This window comes from Physeter macrocephalus, chromosome 15 (genome assembly GCF_002837175.3).
Source record: "Physeter macrocephalus isolate SW-GA chromosome 15, ASM283717v5, whole genome shotgun sequence".
Lineage (NCBI taxonomy): Eukaryota > Metazoa > Chordata > Mammalia > Artiodactyla > Physeteridae > Physeter > Physeter macrocephalus.
Window position 1 is genome coordinate 4,332,218 of NC_041228.1, and position 16,842 is coordinate 4,349,059.

At 43.6% G+C, this 16,842-nt stretch overlaps 1 protein-coding gene and 1 non-coding gene across 2 annotated transcripts in view; one reads left to right on the forward strand and one right to left on the reverse strand.

Moving 5' to 3' along the window:
- Window positions 1-660: 660 nt before the first annotated feature.
- FAM135B (family with sequence similarity 135 member B) overlaps window positions 661-16,842 on the forward strand; it is a 174,355-nt gene continuing 158,173 nt past the window's right edge. Inside the window, exon 1 of the mRNA XM_024129426.1 lies at window positions 661-737. Within this exon, the coding sequence (XP_023985194.1) occupies window positions 661-737 (77 nt within the window). The remainder of the gene's footprint in view (window positions 738-16,842) is intronic.
- Window positions 6,431-6,536, reverse strand: LOC112066413 (U6 spliceosomal RNA). Its single transcript, XR_002892637.1, has one exon. It is a non-coding gene; the product is annotated as a U6 spliceosomal RNA (small nuclear RNA).

The following is a 16,842-nucleotide window of genomic DNA, read 5'->3' on the forward strand; positions in this document are numbered from 1 at the left end:
AGGCACCTTAGATCTTTAGAGGCTACGTTTATACTAACAATGATAAAGCCATCTTCATTCATCATTATTAATCATTGTTAATTGTCTCTTACATTTATGCACTTTTTACTACATGTTGAACTGTGCAAAGCACTCTGTGTGGCAGATTTATTTAATCTCCTCATTGTCTATCAGAGTTATATGCCATTACCAGTCCTCCTGTTAACAGATGAGGAAACTGAGGATGGGATATGTTCAGTTGACTTGCTCAAGGTCACACAAGTAAAGAGTGGAGGAGTGGGCATTCTTGCTCTGTTGGCCGTGAAGCATGTGCTCGTAGCTGGGATGCTAATGTCTCCAGGTGCTGACAGGTGAGGAAGGGCAGGGAACTAGCCCAGCTTTAGAATGAGTGTATCTGGGTCTGAGTCCCAGTTCTTGGAGGTGTGAGCTGTGTGACATCCTGTAAGTTACTTCATCTCTCTGTGTCTTTCCTATAATAGGAACCCGTGGGTGATGGTGTCCAAGGGACACGTCATGGTCCCGTTGGTCACATAGGCTTGTCCATCTAAGTCAGTGCTGTTTGAGTTCCAGTTGAAGAAGTCCAGGCTCTCTGTGTTTGGCTGATGTGATCTCAAGCTGTTCATTTCCCTCTTGTTTTTTAGGTAATGAACCAAAAAGATCATGTCTGAAGTACAAGGAACGGTTGAGTTTTCTGTAGAGCTTCATAAATTTTATAATGTGGATCTCTTTCAGAGAGGGTGAGTATGCTTTCACTGTTTGTATTTGTTTACATATTTGTTTTGTTTTGTTTTTTCTCTGGCAGATCTTGGTGGTAAGGACAGGTCATAGGAAATGTGGGGTTAATGAGGAAAGATTTTGTATTATTTTTCCTGCCAAGTGGAAAATCCAAACTTTTAGTGCATGTGAAAATAAGTCATAAATTGACAAAGACCAGAAAATGCTAATTTCTCTCATCCTCCTGCACCTCTTCCTACTTGCTCTTTCCATTAAATCTGTCAGTCAGTGTTAAAGGAAAGTGAATTTATTGGAAATGAAGCTTGCCTGGGTAGCTCTGATAAAAAAGGTGTCTGTAGGATCAATATTTCTAGGGGCCATCTCCCCAAACCACATATCATAAAACCTGTACCCAGATCTCTCATAAACTGAGAAGTTACAATGTCTTTTTAAAATACACAATTAAAACATAGCTGCCCCTACTTTTTCAGGATGTGCTCTGAATTTGGCATTTTATGTGCGTGATCTCACTAAGTCCCACACTGAGATGGAATCACCAGTTCATTCGAGCCCAACACTAAGTAGATTGAGATATGTGAACTTACATAGGGATTTGTAACCGTAATTATTAATAATGTACCTCATCTGAACTGTAATTTGACCATCAGATATTGACTAAAGCTTGTATGAAATTGTCATCGTTAAGAAGACATTTCAAAATGACACATCCAGAACACAAAGAGAGCCCTGTGCAGGCGGTAAGGGAGGTTGAAAATGAATATGGAAATCATGAATTATTCGATAAGACTGTGCTGCTCTTCTCTTCTTTCCAGATCTATGTGGTTTGGGGAAGCATCTCGTTTAGCTGCATTCACTGCTAAAGTCTAATGGTGAATTAGTCTGAATTAAAACCAGACCACTGATTCACTCTTCTATGTATATATATATATATGTGTGTATTTTAACATGCATAATATATTATATATAATTTTTTTATTGTATATTACTGTATATATGTTACCACTGTATATATAATATATTATATATGTTATGTATATAAGTTTATTACTGTGTATGTATATATTATGAAAGTTATGTGTTCCATCAATACATAAAATAATTATTTTTAAAACATGAATTATCACATTTCTTATCTCATCTTTTAAAATACCTTTTCTTGTGTTTATAATGCATACTATATACAAGTAGAACTGTACATGTATATGATTTATAAATAAATATACATATATTGGGGTTACATGCCCAAAAATGTTTTTACTGGTAAACCTGCAAATCATTAACCGTTGGAGACCACTGGTCCATCTAGCAGAGCAAGGAGAACTCTCACAACTTTCTTCCAGCTCTTAATGCTACCATCTCATGGTGTCAAGGAGTGTGGATATCTAGGCGCACACTTCAATGTGGATGAGGGAATAACTGTACGGTCAGACTTGCTTGAGGGTGGGTTTCATTTTAGCTACCTCCATGAACAGGCTAGGGCATCTTTTGGATGAAGGCGATTAGACCTCTCAGGGGTGGAGGGAGTGCTGGGGTGTCTAAGGTCCCGTCTGCAATAAGACCTCGACGTGAGTGGTCCCCAGCCGCTTGGATTCTGCCTACAGGGAGCTGTGGACAGGCCGGGCATGGTGCCAGCCAGGATTCTGCAGCTGCCAGGGGAGTTTCTGACAGGCGTGGGCCCTGATGCTCAAGGGCCAAGGAATTTTCCGCTGTGAATCCTACAGGAGCCATGAGGATGGTGAAATGTCATTACTCTCCTAGCAAGCGCTCCGTGGGGATGTGATAGCTGCAGTCCAGACCTAGTAGGCAAGGTGGGGGCCTGGGTGAAAGAAAGTGGATGATCTCCTGATGTCATTAAAGAGAAGGAAGGTGGGATTTGGGGAAGCTGGCCCCTTTTGGGAGGGTGTGAGGATACATGATTAAATGTGTGCCCCATACTGTCCTTGGGGTGGTAGGAAGCAGAGCTGGGGCTTGCAGAGGGAGGAGAGCGCCCCTCTTTGGATTGCGTTCGACTGTGTTCATCCAGGTTCCACCTGGCTTCTCCAGTTGCTGAGTCGTGTCTGTGGGCCTCTTTTACAAATGTGCTGGCTCATTTACCCCATCTGCCCAGATAGACACCCCTTCTTGATTTGTTGTGAGATGTTGTGTTGGAACCGCATGGATACAGAACTGAGACTATTGAATGAGGATTTGCCCTGATCAGGGAGTTCCTTGCTTACAGCACATTTATATTTGTCGGTAGTTTTTCTAGTCCCAGAATGCATACTGCTTTTTGGTGATGTTTGCTTTGAACGATCAACTTGCATCTATGCAAGGTCTGTGCTGACTGAGGTGAATTCTCAAAGGAAAAGGATCTCCTGGAACGAGTCTGAAGCATCATGAATTGTCACCCCTGCACTTGGCAGTGAGACTTATCCTGATAAGAAGGCAGGGGCGGGGAGGCACTTGGGAGCCTGGCTTTGGGGTCAGACCTGACTTTGAAGCTAAGCTCTGACACTTATAAGCTCTGAGAACATGTCCCTTTAAAACCAGTTATCACTCTAAAATGGTGATGGCAAAGTCTATCTCGTGGGGTAATCTGAATGGTTATGGCACTAGTTGCATTCATTAATATATGCAGAGCAGCTAGCATGGAACCTGGTATCGAGTAGATGCTATCTAAATTGTCACTTCTACTAGTAAATCCTGGCTTCCAGTCCGTCCTTAACACTATTAGCTGCATTATTTACCCCAAAGGGTTGTTGAGACCATCTTGTTTCCCTATTTAAAAACCCTCCTGCTTCTCACTCCTCAGCCCAGGGCTCAGAGGCTGAACGGTTTGAACTTAAACTTCTTCTATCTTACTGTCTGTACTCGGACCATTCTTGACCCTCCCCCCCATTATCTGCCTTGAAAATTCTACCCTCTGCAAGTTCCCGCTCAAATACAACCTCCTCTCCAAACCACTTCTGCATATTGATCGATGTTCACCTGCTGTACTCAGCCCAGTTTTTATGAACCCCTCTTCTCCCTGTTTCTAAAGCGTACCTCATGTGTTTTATTCTGTCATCCACTCACGCACGCGTGACCGCAAACACTAGTAAGCATACGTTACTGGCTTAGGCTCCATAAGGATGCAGATGAAGGATATTCTGCCATCAAAGTCTTTACCAGCTAATGAGGGAGATGGATACACACATAGAAAATGACCTTGGTGAGTGATACGGTCTATATAACAAAGACAGATTCGGGTGCTGTGCTGTGAAACAGAAGCAGGAAGCCAGTCTGTGGGCAGAGTCAGAGAAGATGTCTTGGTAGGAGATAAGCTATCATTTGAAAGCTGGGCGGGCATTGGCCGAGCAGAGGACCTGGAAGGGCAGGACCGGAAGGGCTCAGCGGTGTCAGGAAGCAGAGCCAACCTGAAAGACCAAAGTGCAGTGAAGAGTAGGAATGGAGAAGTGGATGGGGGTAAGAGGGTTATAGAATTCATCCCAGCGTATCTTTTACTGGACGTGTGATTATAGAGATATGAATGTCAACTGCCACAAACTTTCTTAGATTGCCATGGGAGGAGGGCTGGGCTGCAAAAGGGAATGATAGTGATGTCCTGTGTGGCTTTATCTTCTTCTCAGCTGGATCCAAGCTCCTTCAGGCTAAGGACTCCATCTTACGTGACTTCATATGGCCAGTGCCCAGCATAGAGCCTGGTGTACCCTGGCAGATCAAGCACAGCTTAGGTATGGGGTCACATGGATCTTCATTAAATGATAGTCATGAAGATAAAACGGTCCCTAATTTCTAGTGTACTATTTAAATCAGTGCTACTCAGAGTGTGTGGCCCACGGGCCAACAGCATCTCCATTACCTGGGGGCTGATTAGAGATGCAAGGTCTCAGAACCTGTCTCAGATGGGCTGAGTCAGAATCTCTGGTTGTGAAGCTCAGGAAACCATTTTTTTAACATGTTCTCCAGGTGGTTCTGGTTGAAAAGCACAGGAAGCACTGTTGAAAAAATTTCTGGGAGAATATCAACCTAGGCTGTGTACTAGAATCATCCGGAGAACTGGAAAATCCATCCTCCAGACAAATTTATTTAAAAATAAAAAAATTCTGGGGTGGGACCCAGGCATCAGCACTTTCTCAGGTTCCCCAGGTAACCCCAAGGTTGAGAATGACTGGATTAGAACTAAATGCATATACACCAGTCTGTTGTCGAGAACCTCTTTATCATTAAGAAAAGGAGACGTAAATCTCTTCTTTCATTATACGGTTGTGACATCTCCTCTTCCCCAATAGGAGACTGGATCTTAACACATGCCTTTGCACATGCCTTCCGCCCAGGAGCCTATAGAGATGCCACCCTAGCTTTCTAGCATGGGTTCTGGGAGCCAGAAAGCAAAAGGGAAGCTATTACTTCATTGACAATAATTTTCTCATAAGGAGATGCTTAAGTGAACAATTAATTATAAAACCCATTGCCTGGATACGTGTAAGTCATTAATATATTAATAATTCATACCTGCTTATGAGAGCATGAACCTCCATTTCTCACAGTGTTAGCTGAAAGGGAGCTAACATTTGTCCTTGAAAATGAATTCAGATTTCATTTTCAGTCTTAATTCAGGCAAGGCTCTGAATCAAAGTGATTTTCTTTCTGAGTGAAGGTTTTCATTGTTTGATGTTCAGATTCACCTCCTGTCTTTCCTCCACGCCTTCTCTACAGGGTCATTTAGAAGATTTTCCCTACTCAGAGGTTTTAGATGATTTTACGTATAAATTCTGTCCTACCCACAGAATAGTTGCACGAAAGAGAACTATAATCAATATGATGAGATCTTATGTGGAAGGTTCAATGCTCCTAGAGATGTTAGGATTGAAATCCCCTTAGAACAAACTCAACCTGCCTTGTCTCTACCGGAGTAAAAACGGTTGGCTCCCAAGTTAAGTGATTCCTGAAAGAAAATCCCATCTTGTGTTTATGCCCTGATATCCCCACTGTGGCCTGATGCCCAGTGACAGCTAAGCTCCCTGGGAGATTAGCTAACCAGCCCTGATGTGCCTTATTAGACTCAGAAATACAATTATCTTTGCTTTGCCAGAGAACAATTCATTGATTTGTCTGGTTCTGTCAGAAACAATCCTTTTCTTCACTTCTCTTATTAAAATATGTTGTGATCCTTTTCATTCATTCCTACCCTTTTGAAAGGGAGTGGGGATTATACATGGTTTGATTTGGGATTTTTATCACTTGCAGCCAGGGGTTCCATCTAGCACAAGGAGGGTAGATAGGCTCAATGATCTTTAAGAGTCCTTCTGTGACATTCCATGATGATTATGTTCATAAAAATTTGATCTCTCTTTCCCCATAAAATGGCATTTTTTTCTCCCCACAATAAGTTTTTTATTTTAAATATCTGTTTAAGTAATACTGAGGATAAACAAGAATATAATTATTATAAATGTGGCTTGTTTAGTAAAACTGCTATTTAAGAACCAGTAATATACTGACACTAATAAAGGGATTTATGTCCCTCAAATATTTGTCTCAATATGTCCTTCTTTGAAGCAATTTAACTCTCACCATCTTTAGAAGTCTCCATTCAGATATTTTTACTTTGCTAGGTTTTACTTCTTGGCTACATATTCAGGCATATAGGCCTCTTTGGGAAGCATCAGTACTCAAGGTGTGGGGGGTGTGTGTGTGTGTGTCATCAGACCTCAGAAATATGGAACGCTTAACGAATTTGCGCGTTATCCTTGTGCAGGGGCCGTGCCATCTTCTCTGTATAGTTCCAGTTTTAGTATATATGCTGCCGAAGAGAGCACTAAAACGGCATTTTAAATAATTATTCCTGTGGAGAGTGAACAGATGTCAGTGACCCAAGGACTTATGTAGATGGACCTTCTGGATTATTTTTCTAGCAAATCCACATTCCTGTTAACAATTACCCTGTCCCATTTTTTTTTTTTCCTTTTTTTTCCCTTTGAATCTGTGACTTCATAAGCCTGCTGCTTTAAGCCTTTTATCCTCTTAACCCCTGGCTGAGGACATGCTCAGCAGATCTGTAAAGAAAAGCCCCTTCCAGGGGGCTGAGAGTTGGCCTGCAGAGATTAAAATGTCTCTGGTGAGCTCAGAACCACCCACAGGGCCTAATAACCTCCTGGAGGAATAAAGGGAACGGAAAGCCACTGAATAGCGTGGTCTTTTCTAGTTTTGTGCTCACCGTGGTCCTTGCTCAGGCCTCTCAAGGAGAACGACAGGGCACGTGGTCATGGACATGGTGTAGAGGGAACAGCAGAGACCCAGATCTGGTTTAAGAGACAGAGACCTTGGATCTATTTCCACGTCTTGTGCAACTAGCCGGGTACCCGTGGGCGAGTTACTTTCTCGTTTGCCTTGCTTCTTTTGCAGGATCTCCATTAGAAGTCATGAGGTGATATTTGTAAAGCATCTAGTTAGAGAGCCAGGCCTGGCAGTGCCGCCAAAGTGGGCTAAGCCCTCTCTGGCCTTTCTGTCCCATTGATTACAATGCAAACTCTGCACCAGACGGTCCTCAGCTGGTCAGTGCCAGGGCTGGAGCAGACCACTGGCCTGGTCGGACTCTGGACTGGGTGATCCTTTTAATATTTTAAGCAGTTATTTAAATTCATCACTACTGATCTCCCAGGAAGAGGTCTCCTCGCCAGTGGGAAACCTAATGGACTCCATGCTGATTTGTATTGGCCTCAATGGGGGAAATGCTGCTTTCTGTTCTTTATCTCATTTTTGGAATCTATAAAGTGAAAATGCCAAAGTTCTTTTCTTCTGCCTTTATTGAGATGTAATTGACGTATAATATTGTGTAAGTTTAAGGTGTATGTGTGATGATTTCATATATGTATATATTGTGAAAGGATTACAATACGGTTAGTTCAGACATCCGTCAGCTGAGATAGTTACCATTTTGTGTGTGAGTGTGTGTGTGTGTGTGTGTGTGTGTGTGTGTGTGTGTGTGTGAGATCATTTAAGATCTACTCTCTTACTAGCTTTCCAATACACAGTACATATCTAAAGAAATAATAGCTTTAGGGAAACTCATGAGATACTATAGTCGATAGAGGTTTACTGAGCTGTAGGATGTTTCTTTTCTAGAAGGGTCCTTGAGTGGATCTTGGGTCAGAGTAGAAGACGTAAGAGAGTGAAGTCCTTCACTGCTCTGGTTTCATTCCCAGCTGTTGTCAAATGTTGCTCAAAAGCAATTTTACATGCATTTCATCGTTTTCTCATTTTAAACTTTCAATCGCTGTCATACAGAGTGAGGTCAGAAAGAGAAAAACAAATATCGTATATTAACGCATGTATGTGGAATCTGAAAAAATTGGTGTAGACGATCTTATTTACAAAGCAGAAATAGAGACACAGACGTAGAGAACAAATGTATGAACCGGGAGATTGGGATTGACATGTACACACTATTGATGCTATGTATAAAATAGGTAACTAATGAAAACCTTCAGTATAGCACAGGGAACTCTGCTCAGTGCTCTGTGGTGACCTAAATGGGAAGGAAATCCAGAAAAGAGGGAATGTATGTATTTGTATAGCTGATTCACTTTGTTGTACAGTAGAAACTAGCACAGCATTGTAAAGCAACTATACGCCAATAAAAATTAAAAAAAATAAACTTTCAATAGCACACACATATAGTTTTGCCTAGTGAAAGAATTATGGTGACATTTTCATCCTTGTACTTTTCCTTATTTTTCTCAATATACATATCACTTTTGTAATCAGAACCTCTCTCTCTCTCTCTCTTTCTATTTCTACCTGTATCTCTCTTTCTCTCCTTTTACACTAGGTAGACAGTATTTCATATGCACATGTGTTTTGCTTTACAAAAATTAATATATTAGTTTGTTCTCTATTTTCTCTCTTTCCAGGTTGTGAACATTTTTCATCACCCTCTATGTCCCTTTAAAACATGCTTAATAGCTGCAAAGAATTCCATCATAGGACTCCATCATAATTTATTTAACCAGTGCTCAATTTGGGGACATTTTGCTTCTTTTATTTTTTTTGCATATTAAAATGCATTTCATTATTTACAGTTGTCATGACATTTTTGTTCTTGAATGATTAGGAAACACTTCACTCTTGATAATATAGACAGGACACCCTGAAAATGAAGGACTTTTCCCACCTGTCTTCCTTCTAAGGCCCTGGTAATGCTGATGAAGATGAATACTCTGTTTGACCAAAAGCTCTTTTATCATCCAACAGGGTGAGGAAGGAAATGATCGTCACCCTAACAGTCCTCGTTTAATCTCAAATCTCTGTTCCATCTCGTCTCAGACTTCTGCAGAAGGCATTTTACAAAGCCCAGAGGAATTACACACTGATTAAGAATCTTCATGGCATCAGGCAGGGAATCTCCACCTTTTGAGTAGAGGAGCATTTGTGAACAGTGGGAATCTAAAAATCTCCCACGTCACTGAAGTCTGGGTCTCCATGGCCTCACAGATCCCAGGAATTGGCACTCAGGTCACTGCAGTTACTGTTTGGGAGAAGAAAAGACATGCCTGGAAGGCTGGTTCTTTGCTGCTCTTCCTAAAAGTAGGCAGAACTTTGCTTTCATCGCCATGCTGTGCTCCCAGAAAGGGTGAAATTCTGTGCTCTCTCTGAAAAATCTCTTTAGTGTCATTGCATGAAACTTTTATGTCTCAACCCACTAGAATCAACTGGAATTTATTTGGAGTAGAAAATTATAAAATTCTCTATTATTACAAATAGCCTCACGTAACCCCACAGTTCTACAGGGGATGTAGTATTATCCCTAAATCATAGAGGAAGCAGAGCCTGACATGTGTTCCAAGTCTGGCTCAGTTTTGCACGTTGTGCAGGTGGCCAGGTGGAGGGTTTCTTGCGGGGATGCCTGCACCCCAGAGTCTACGCATTTGCTTTCTACTTCACAAGGCACGTTTTGTTTGGCTTGGGCAGACAAGGGTGATCAGATGTTACCATGACTGCACCTACCTCCGACTTCTTTAAACGCTTACACTTCTGCAAACAACACAACTACAGAGCACGACTTTTCCCTCCTGCTCAAACTTCCTTTCCTGGCTGCCTGGCACCTATCTGGTTGTTTTCCTTGAATAATCAGGGGATGATGTACTGGGAATTGAATCCTTCCAGCCAAAGACTGACAGAGCCCAGAGGCATTTGCTTAACCAAATCTATCCACACTTCTTTGACAAAAGATCTTTCCATAAATAGAATCCTCGGAGAAGATCTCTTGCCCCCGCTTTTTCTACCCATTAAAGCTTTCTCTACTGTCATCTTTCTCAAGAAGGAATCTGTTGCATCCCTCCCATGCAACTCTGGCACAAATTGCCCCTTGTAAAACAGACCCAGGGTCGTCTCTTGTTCCTTTATTTATTCCCTCATTAATTTACCCATTCTGGAGACTTTGAGCTGTTGCTCTTGTCGGCTCTGTCCTAGGAAATCTGGGCAGAACATTGAGAAAGAACCGTGAACTCAAGTTGTTTCCAGCGGGCCATGGGAGAAAGAGATGTAAGTTAATAAAGTGATGTCAGAAATGGAACGAAAAAGCACGGACAAGGTACTAAGGTGCTGAGGGAGGACAGGGATGCCGTCTCCTCACTCAGGAGGCATCCCGACAGGTTACCCAGAAGACGGGGGTTCTGCTAGTCAGGTGAAGGCTGGAGGGGACTCTCAGTCATCGAGAGCAGCGCGTGCAAAGGCCTGAGGATGATAAAGATCATGGCATCCCTGGGAAATGCCGCACTGCTGAAGAGTGATCCCTAGAGGTGGTGTTTTTGATGGAGCGGGAGAGGCAGGATTGCACTTTGTCGATCAAGGAGGGCTAACTCCGACTTCTTTAAACGCTTACACTTCTGCAAACAACACAACTACAGAGCACGACTTTTCCCTCCTGCTCAAACTTCCTTTCCTGGCTGCCTGGCACCTATCTGGTTGTTTTCCTTGAATAATCAGGGGATGATGTACTGGGAATTGAATCCTTCCAGCCAAAGACGGACAGACCCCAGAGGCATTTGCTTAACCAAATCTATTCACACTTCTTTGACAAAAGATCTTTCCATAAATAGAATCCTCGGAGAAGATCTCTTGCCCCCGCTTTTTCTACCCATTAAAGCTTTCTCTACTGTCATCTTTCTCAAGAAGGAATCTGTTGCATCCCTCCCATGCAACTCTCGCACAAATTGCCCCTTGTAAAACAGACCCAGGGTCGTCTCTTGTTCCTTTATTTATTCCCTCATTAATTTACCCATTCTGGAGACTTTGAGCTGTTGCTCTTGTCGGCTCTGTCCTAGGAAATCTGGGCAGAACATTGAGAAAGAACCGTGAACTCAAGTTGTTTCCAGCGGGCCATGGGAGAAAGAGATGTAAGTTAATAAAGTGATGTCAGAAATGGAACGAAAAAGCACGGACAAGGTACTAAGGTGCTGAGGGAGGACAGGGATGCCGTCTCCTCACTCAGGAGGCATCCCGACAGGTTACCCAGAAGACGGGGGTTCTGCTAGTCAGGTGAAGGCTGGAGGGGACTCTCAGTCATCGAGAGCAGCGCGTGCAAAGGCCTGAGGATGATAAAGATCATGGCATCCCTGGGAAATGCCGCACTGCTGAAGAGTGATCCCTAGAGGTGGTGTTTTTGATGGAGCGGGAGAGGCAGGATTGCACTTTGTCGATCAAGGAGGGCTAAGAAACCATTTAAGTAAGGGAATTTCTTGATGATTTGTGTTGTAAAAATGATGCTTTGGAAGCAAAGAGGATGGCAAGTGGGGTGGGGAAAAATAATGACAGTGGTGAGGACAGAGACTAGTTGAAAAGTCTTGAAGCAGTGGGATGGGAAGAATTGGTGCTTTAATATAATGTTACAGAGAAGAGAAGTCATAGTGATAGTCAGTTGCCCCCTTGGGTGAATTAGTACGTAAAGTCGAGGAGGAGGAGGACCAGGCAGCCAGAGATGATGTGAGTCTAGAGGTCTGGAGGCAGTGGGGTATCTGAGTCCAGAGACCAGGTAGGAATCAGGGCTGGGATTTGTCTGCTCATGGGCATAATTGAGCCTGCATGAAATCATTCAGTAACTTGTGACACTTTGTGAGCTCAGACTGTGTGCCAGGACCTTTACTGTATCAACTCACTTGATACTATTGACAGCCCTATGAGCTAGGTATCATTACGTTCATTTTACAGATGATGCTCCAGGATGCCTGGCTATCCCAGGGCAGAGTCAGGGTTTGAATTCATGGCTGTTTGCCTCCAAAGCCGGTATTATCAACACTGTTTTTTATCCTGTTGGCGAGACCAGACTCCAAGAGAAAAATCACAATTTAAGCACAATTGGGTGGAAATGCAGACTAAGGCGTTTGAACTTTCTCCTCTAAGGATGTTACAGGAGGGGTGAGTATGAAATGTTTTAAGTAGGGGAGGATCAGATTCGGGTTAGAACACCCTTTGGCTTAGGCACGGAGAACGCGGGCACTGCCTGACCGGTAGTGGGCACTCGCACGTTTGAATTCCTAGTCATTGGTTGAGGTTACTTATCTGGACCAGGTCCTGAGGATGAAGGAGACGTTTACGGAGCAGTGTGGCAAAGACGTTTCTCATCACACTCCAGATCCTATCGGTTGGTCGTTTCTGAGGTTTGTAGTAAGCTCAAATCCACCACTGATTTCTCTCTTCAGATGACTTCGTGAGCTCCAGACCCATGGGAAACAGTAATGAAATGGAACCAATGTCCTTTATTTGTAGCTGGGAAAGTTCCTAATACTCTCACAGGGCAGGGTATTGAAAAAACAGATTGAGCAATAAGGATTAGGCATAGGCATAGATGCCAAAATGGGATTTCTTTCGGTCTCTGTTTGCCCCAACTGAGATAAATCTTTAGATTCAGGTGGTTAGAGACAGAGGAGGGAGAGGGAAGGAGAGAAGATGAATGGATACCTTGGGTCCAGGAGGGGCCCAGGATTTATAGGCTGAGCTGTACTTACTGAATACAAAGAATAAATGGCAGATAGAAGACTGTGCATGGCTCTTGATATTTATTATCTATTAAAATACATTCCTTTCAGCATTTCCGTTTTTAACCAATTTGGCAGTGCTTTTCTACACTCACTTCGTGGGTCACCCGGTCCCATGGATTTAAATACCACCTGTGAGCCACTGGCTGCCCAGTTTATTCACTTCCTGGGTCACCCGGTCCCATGCATTTAAATATACCACCTATGAGCCACTGGCTTCCCAGTTTATGTCATCAGTTTCTCCTCTCTTCCATACTTCAGACTTGTCCAGTAGGTGTTCTCCATCCATTGTCATCTTGATGTCTAAAAGCCATCTTAAACTTGATCTATCCGAACCAAAAACCTGATCTCCCGCCCTCCCAAACCTCTTCCATCAAACAACCCCATCTCAGTCAACTCCATCCTTCTAGGTGTTGAAGCCAACATCTTAGAGCAATTCGTGACTTCTGTCTCCCTCATACCTCGAGTCCACTTCATCCAGAAATCTTATTGGCTCTGTCTTGCAAATTTATGCAGAATATGACATTTCTCACCTCTGTTGCTAGTATGCTGGTTCTAGCCACCGTCATGTCTGTCCCATCTGGATTTGCACACTAATCTTCCCCATCTGAACCCCCTGATGGCACCCTTGCTCATCTCTAGCCCCCTTACAACACAGAAGCCAGATGGTCCTTGCAAAGCATAAGTCAGACTGTGATGCTTCTCTGTTCTAACTCTCTGTTCTCCAGTGTACTATGAATAAAGCCAGAATGACTTACTCTTTCCCTCATTGGCTCACCTCCTGCCATAAGAGTCTTTCTCTTTTTTAAAAAAATTAATTATTTATTTAGTTAGTTTTGGCTGCGTTGGGTCTTCGTTGCTGCACGCGGGCCTTCTCTAGTTGCGGCGAGTGGGGGCTACTCTTTGTTGCGGTGCGTGAGCTTCTCATTGCGGTGGCTTCTCTTGTTGCGGAGCACGGGCTCTAGGCGCGCGGGCTTCAGTAGTTGTGGCACGTGGACTCAGTAGTTGTGGCTCGCGGCTAGCCCCCTTACAACACAGAAGCCAGATGGTCCTTGCAAAGCATAAGTCAGACTGTGATGCTTCTCTGTTCTAACTCTCTGTTCTCCAGTGTACTATGAATAAAGCCAGAATGACTTACTCTTTCCCTCATTGGCTCACCTCCTGCCATAACAGTCTTTCTCTTTTTTAAAAAAATTAATTATTTAGTTAGTTAGTTTTGGCTGCGTTGGGTGTTCGTGGCTGCACGCGGGCCTTCTCTAGTTGCGGCGAGTGGGGGCTACTCTTTGTTGCGGTGCTGATAATGTCGGGCGTGGAACCTTTGCACTGGCTGTTCCCATTTCATGGAATGCTCTCCCATCAACTCTTTCAAGTTTACTTACTATATAAATAAGGATACTGGGTGCAGAGAAAGGGTACTTTGCCTTGCAGTAGTTAGGCAGCCGGGCAGTGGAAGAATCCGCTCAGGATCTCAGATTTCCTGATTCCTAATCAAGACCTTTTTTCTCACAATCAAAAAAAAAAAAATCCCAAAGTGTGTTCCATGGAACCTTAGTCCCTCGTGGCAGCCTGCTATAGTCCTCTCTTGGGATTTTCCTTGCAACAGTATTTCTTTACTCATCATATCACAGATGTGTGCACACGTGCATATGCACAAGTATGTGTGTGTGTGCAGGCGAGCACACACGTGGAGTGGGCTGTGTGATACTAGTGTTCTAAAGAACATCCCTTGGAGATTGCTCTTTCCCCCATGCTGTCATCCATTCATCAAAAGGGTAGATTTGCAAAATTGTCCAAAGTTGGAGTTAATTGGTGCGGGGGAATGGTGCATTGCTTTGTGTCCTTTTTGTCTGGAAGCCTTCTTCTGAATAATACGGAAACATGAATGTTGACGTAGGTGAAGGAAACAGGTAACATTTATTACCATCTGTTTGTAATGACAACGTCACGTGCGCTTTCTAGTTTATGTCTTTGAGATATCGTGTGAATGAGTAAACTTCTTAGATGAGGCCACAGGGAGATTCAGAGGGGTTTGCTCGGTGGCTGGGATTTGGGCTCTGGTGTCAGAGTGTCTGAGTCTGGTTCCGGGTCCCAAGCCCTCAGAGCAATGTGGTCCTGGACAAATGACTTCATCTCTCCACATCTGAAAAACAGGTAATGATAGTATCTGCCTCCTACGGTTTTCGTGAACCAAAAATTACATGTGTGTGTATTGTTCTCGATGATTTTGAGCTATCTAATTACTATTCATCATCGCCATCATTATGGTTATTACACAGTTTTCCTGACGGAGCCCTACTGCTGCCCAGGATTTAAGCCCGCCTCTGGCTCACTGCGAAGCTGATATAGTCTTGTACGCGCTCTGCATTGCTGGCTCCGCTTTGCTTATCTCAGCCTGAAGAAGGGGCCACAAAACTACCTCTCTTGAGAATTTGTCCATTCGTCTAGCAACATAACCATCCGTTCATTCCCCCATTCATTCTTCCTCTCGTCATGCATGTATCAAGTAGGTAAAAGGGGGCCCAACCTATGTAAATACTGGGGAATTAAACAAACAAACAGAAAAAGAAACAAAAAATGAATCAACCTGAGCTTAGTCCTTGAGGTATCCTAGGGACTGAACTAGGCATTTTATCTCCATCGTTTCATCTCATTATCCTGGAGAAGCAGATATTGTATTTCCCATTTTACACACGGGCAAACAGCCTTTGACAAACAATAAAACAAAAGAACTGAAGCCATGTCGGCTGGTTCCATTCCAAGTCCGTCTCACCTCCAATCCCATGCTCTGCCTCAGAAGCCACCCTGCTTCCCTTCCAAAACCCACATCCGGACCCCTACCTCCAAACATCTTCCCGGGGACTCAAGAAATAAGAACGCTCAGAGACACACCACTCATTCTGTCGGCAGTAATTTCACAAGTTTCATTAGTCCAGACCTTGAGAAGGACCTGCCCAGCTCAAACATCTTGACTTGCATTGTCCAGTCCCGGTGCCAGGGGGAAGCTGGGTGTTGCTCTCTCCTCTCTGCTCTGGTCAGACCTCAGGGACTTTGAATTCCACTCCATGTATCAAATCCAGGACACCTGGAAGCGTGTGGACAAACCTGAGTACCCTAAGCCTGCAAATGAAGCCCCATCTCTACCCAACAAGGAGTAATTGAACGAATTAGAAAGGGTTCAGAATTGTGTGATCACCATTTAGGGATCACTAAAGGCCTCCCAGGAAAATGAATTAGATTCATCATTAGTTTCTTCAAAGGTCAGAACTAAGACCCTGGGAGTGAAAGGAAGAAATATTTTAAGTACTTGATGTCAGGAAACGTTTTCTAATGGAACGGTCTTCAAAGGGCAGGGTTGCTTTGAGCATCATGGGTGCCCTGCCTCTGAAGAGGATGGGGTCAAGATGGTTGAGCGTCTCGGAAAGCTACGCATTTGGTGAGAAGAAGGTGACGATGTATTCGATCAGAAATCTTCGAACGTTTTTAAAAACCTTTGACTTCCTTTCCTCAGAGTGAATCTTAAAGGAAAGCCTGATATATAAAAGGAAAAAGTGGAACTGGTTTGGTTGACATTTCACGGGGTGCAACCTCCGAGGCTGGCTCGTCATATCATGGGGGCATCATTGCATCTACTTGAAAACCTTTGGAAAAACAAGAGTAAAGGTAGTAACCGCTGTGTGGGCTAACATTTGTTAAACACTGAACCTGGAACTCTTCTAGGCTTTGTATTTATTACCTCATTCAGTTCTTCAAACAATCCCATGGAGTCAGGGCTAGGATTCTCTCACTATCATGTCGGTGAAAGAACGGAGGGTCACACAGGTGATGGGCCTCATTTGAGTTGACACTGCTGGGCTCAGGCAGAGCCGGGCTGGATGTTATGACATAGATTGGAGGGTCTCTAAGGTCATGCCAATTCTTACTAGTCTGTGATTCTCCCAGGACTGGTGTGTCTGCGTCAAGTCCCAACTCGCTAACCCCTTGAGACATGTAAGCAGAGCAGATGGTGGGTTGAGGGCTGCTACCTGGATTATCTAAAAAGCAATTAAAAAATCTCAGGAGACTGCAGGATGGCTGTTCACTGGAGAAGCAG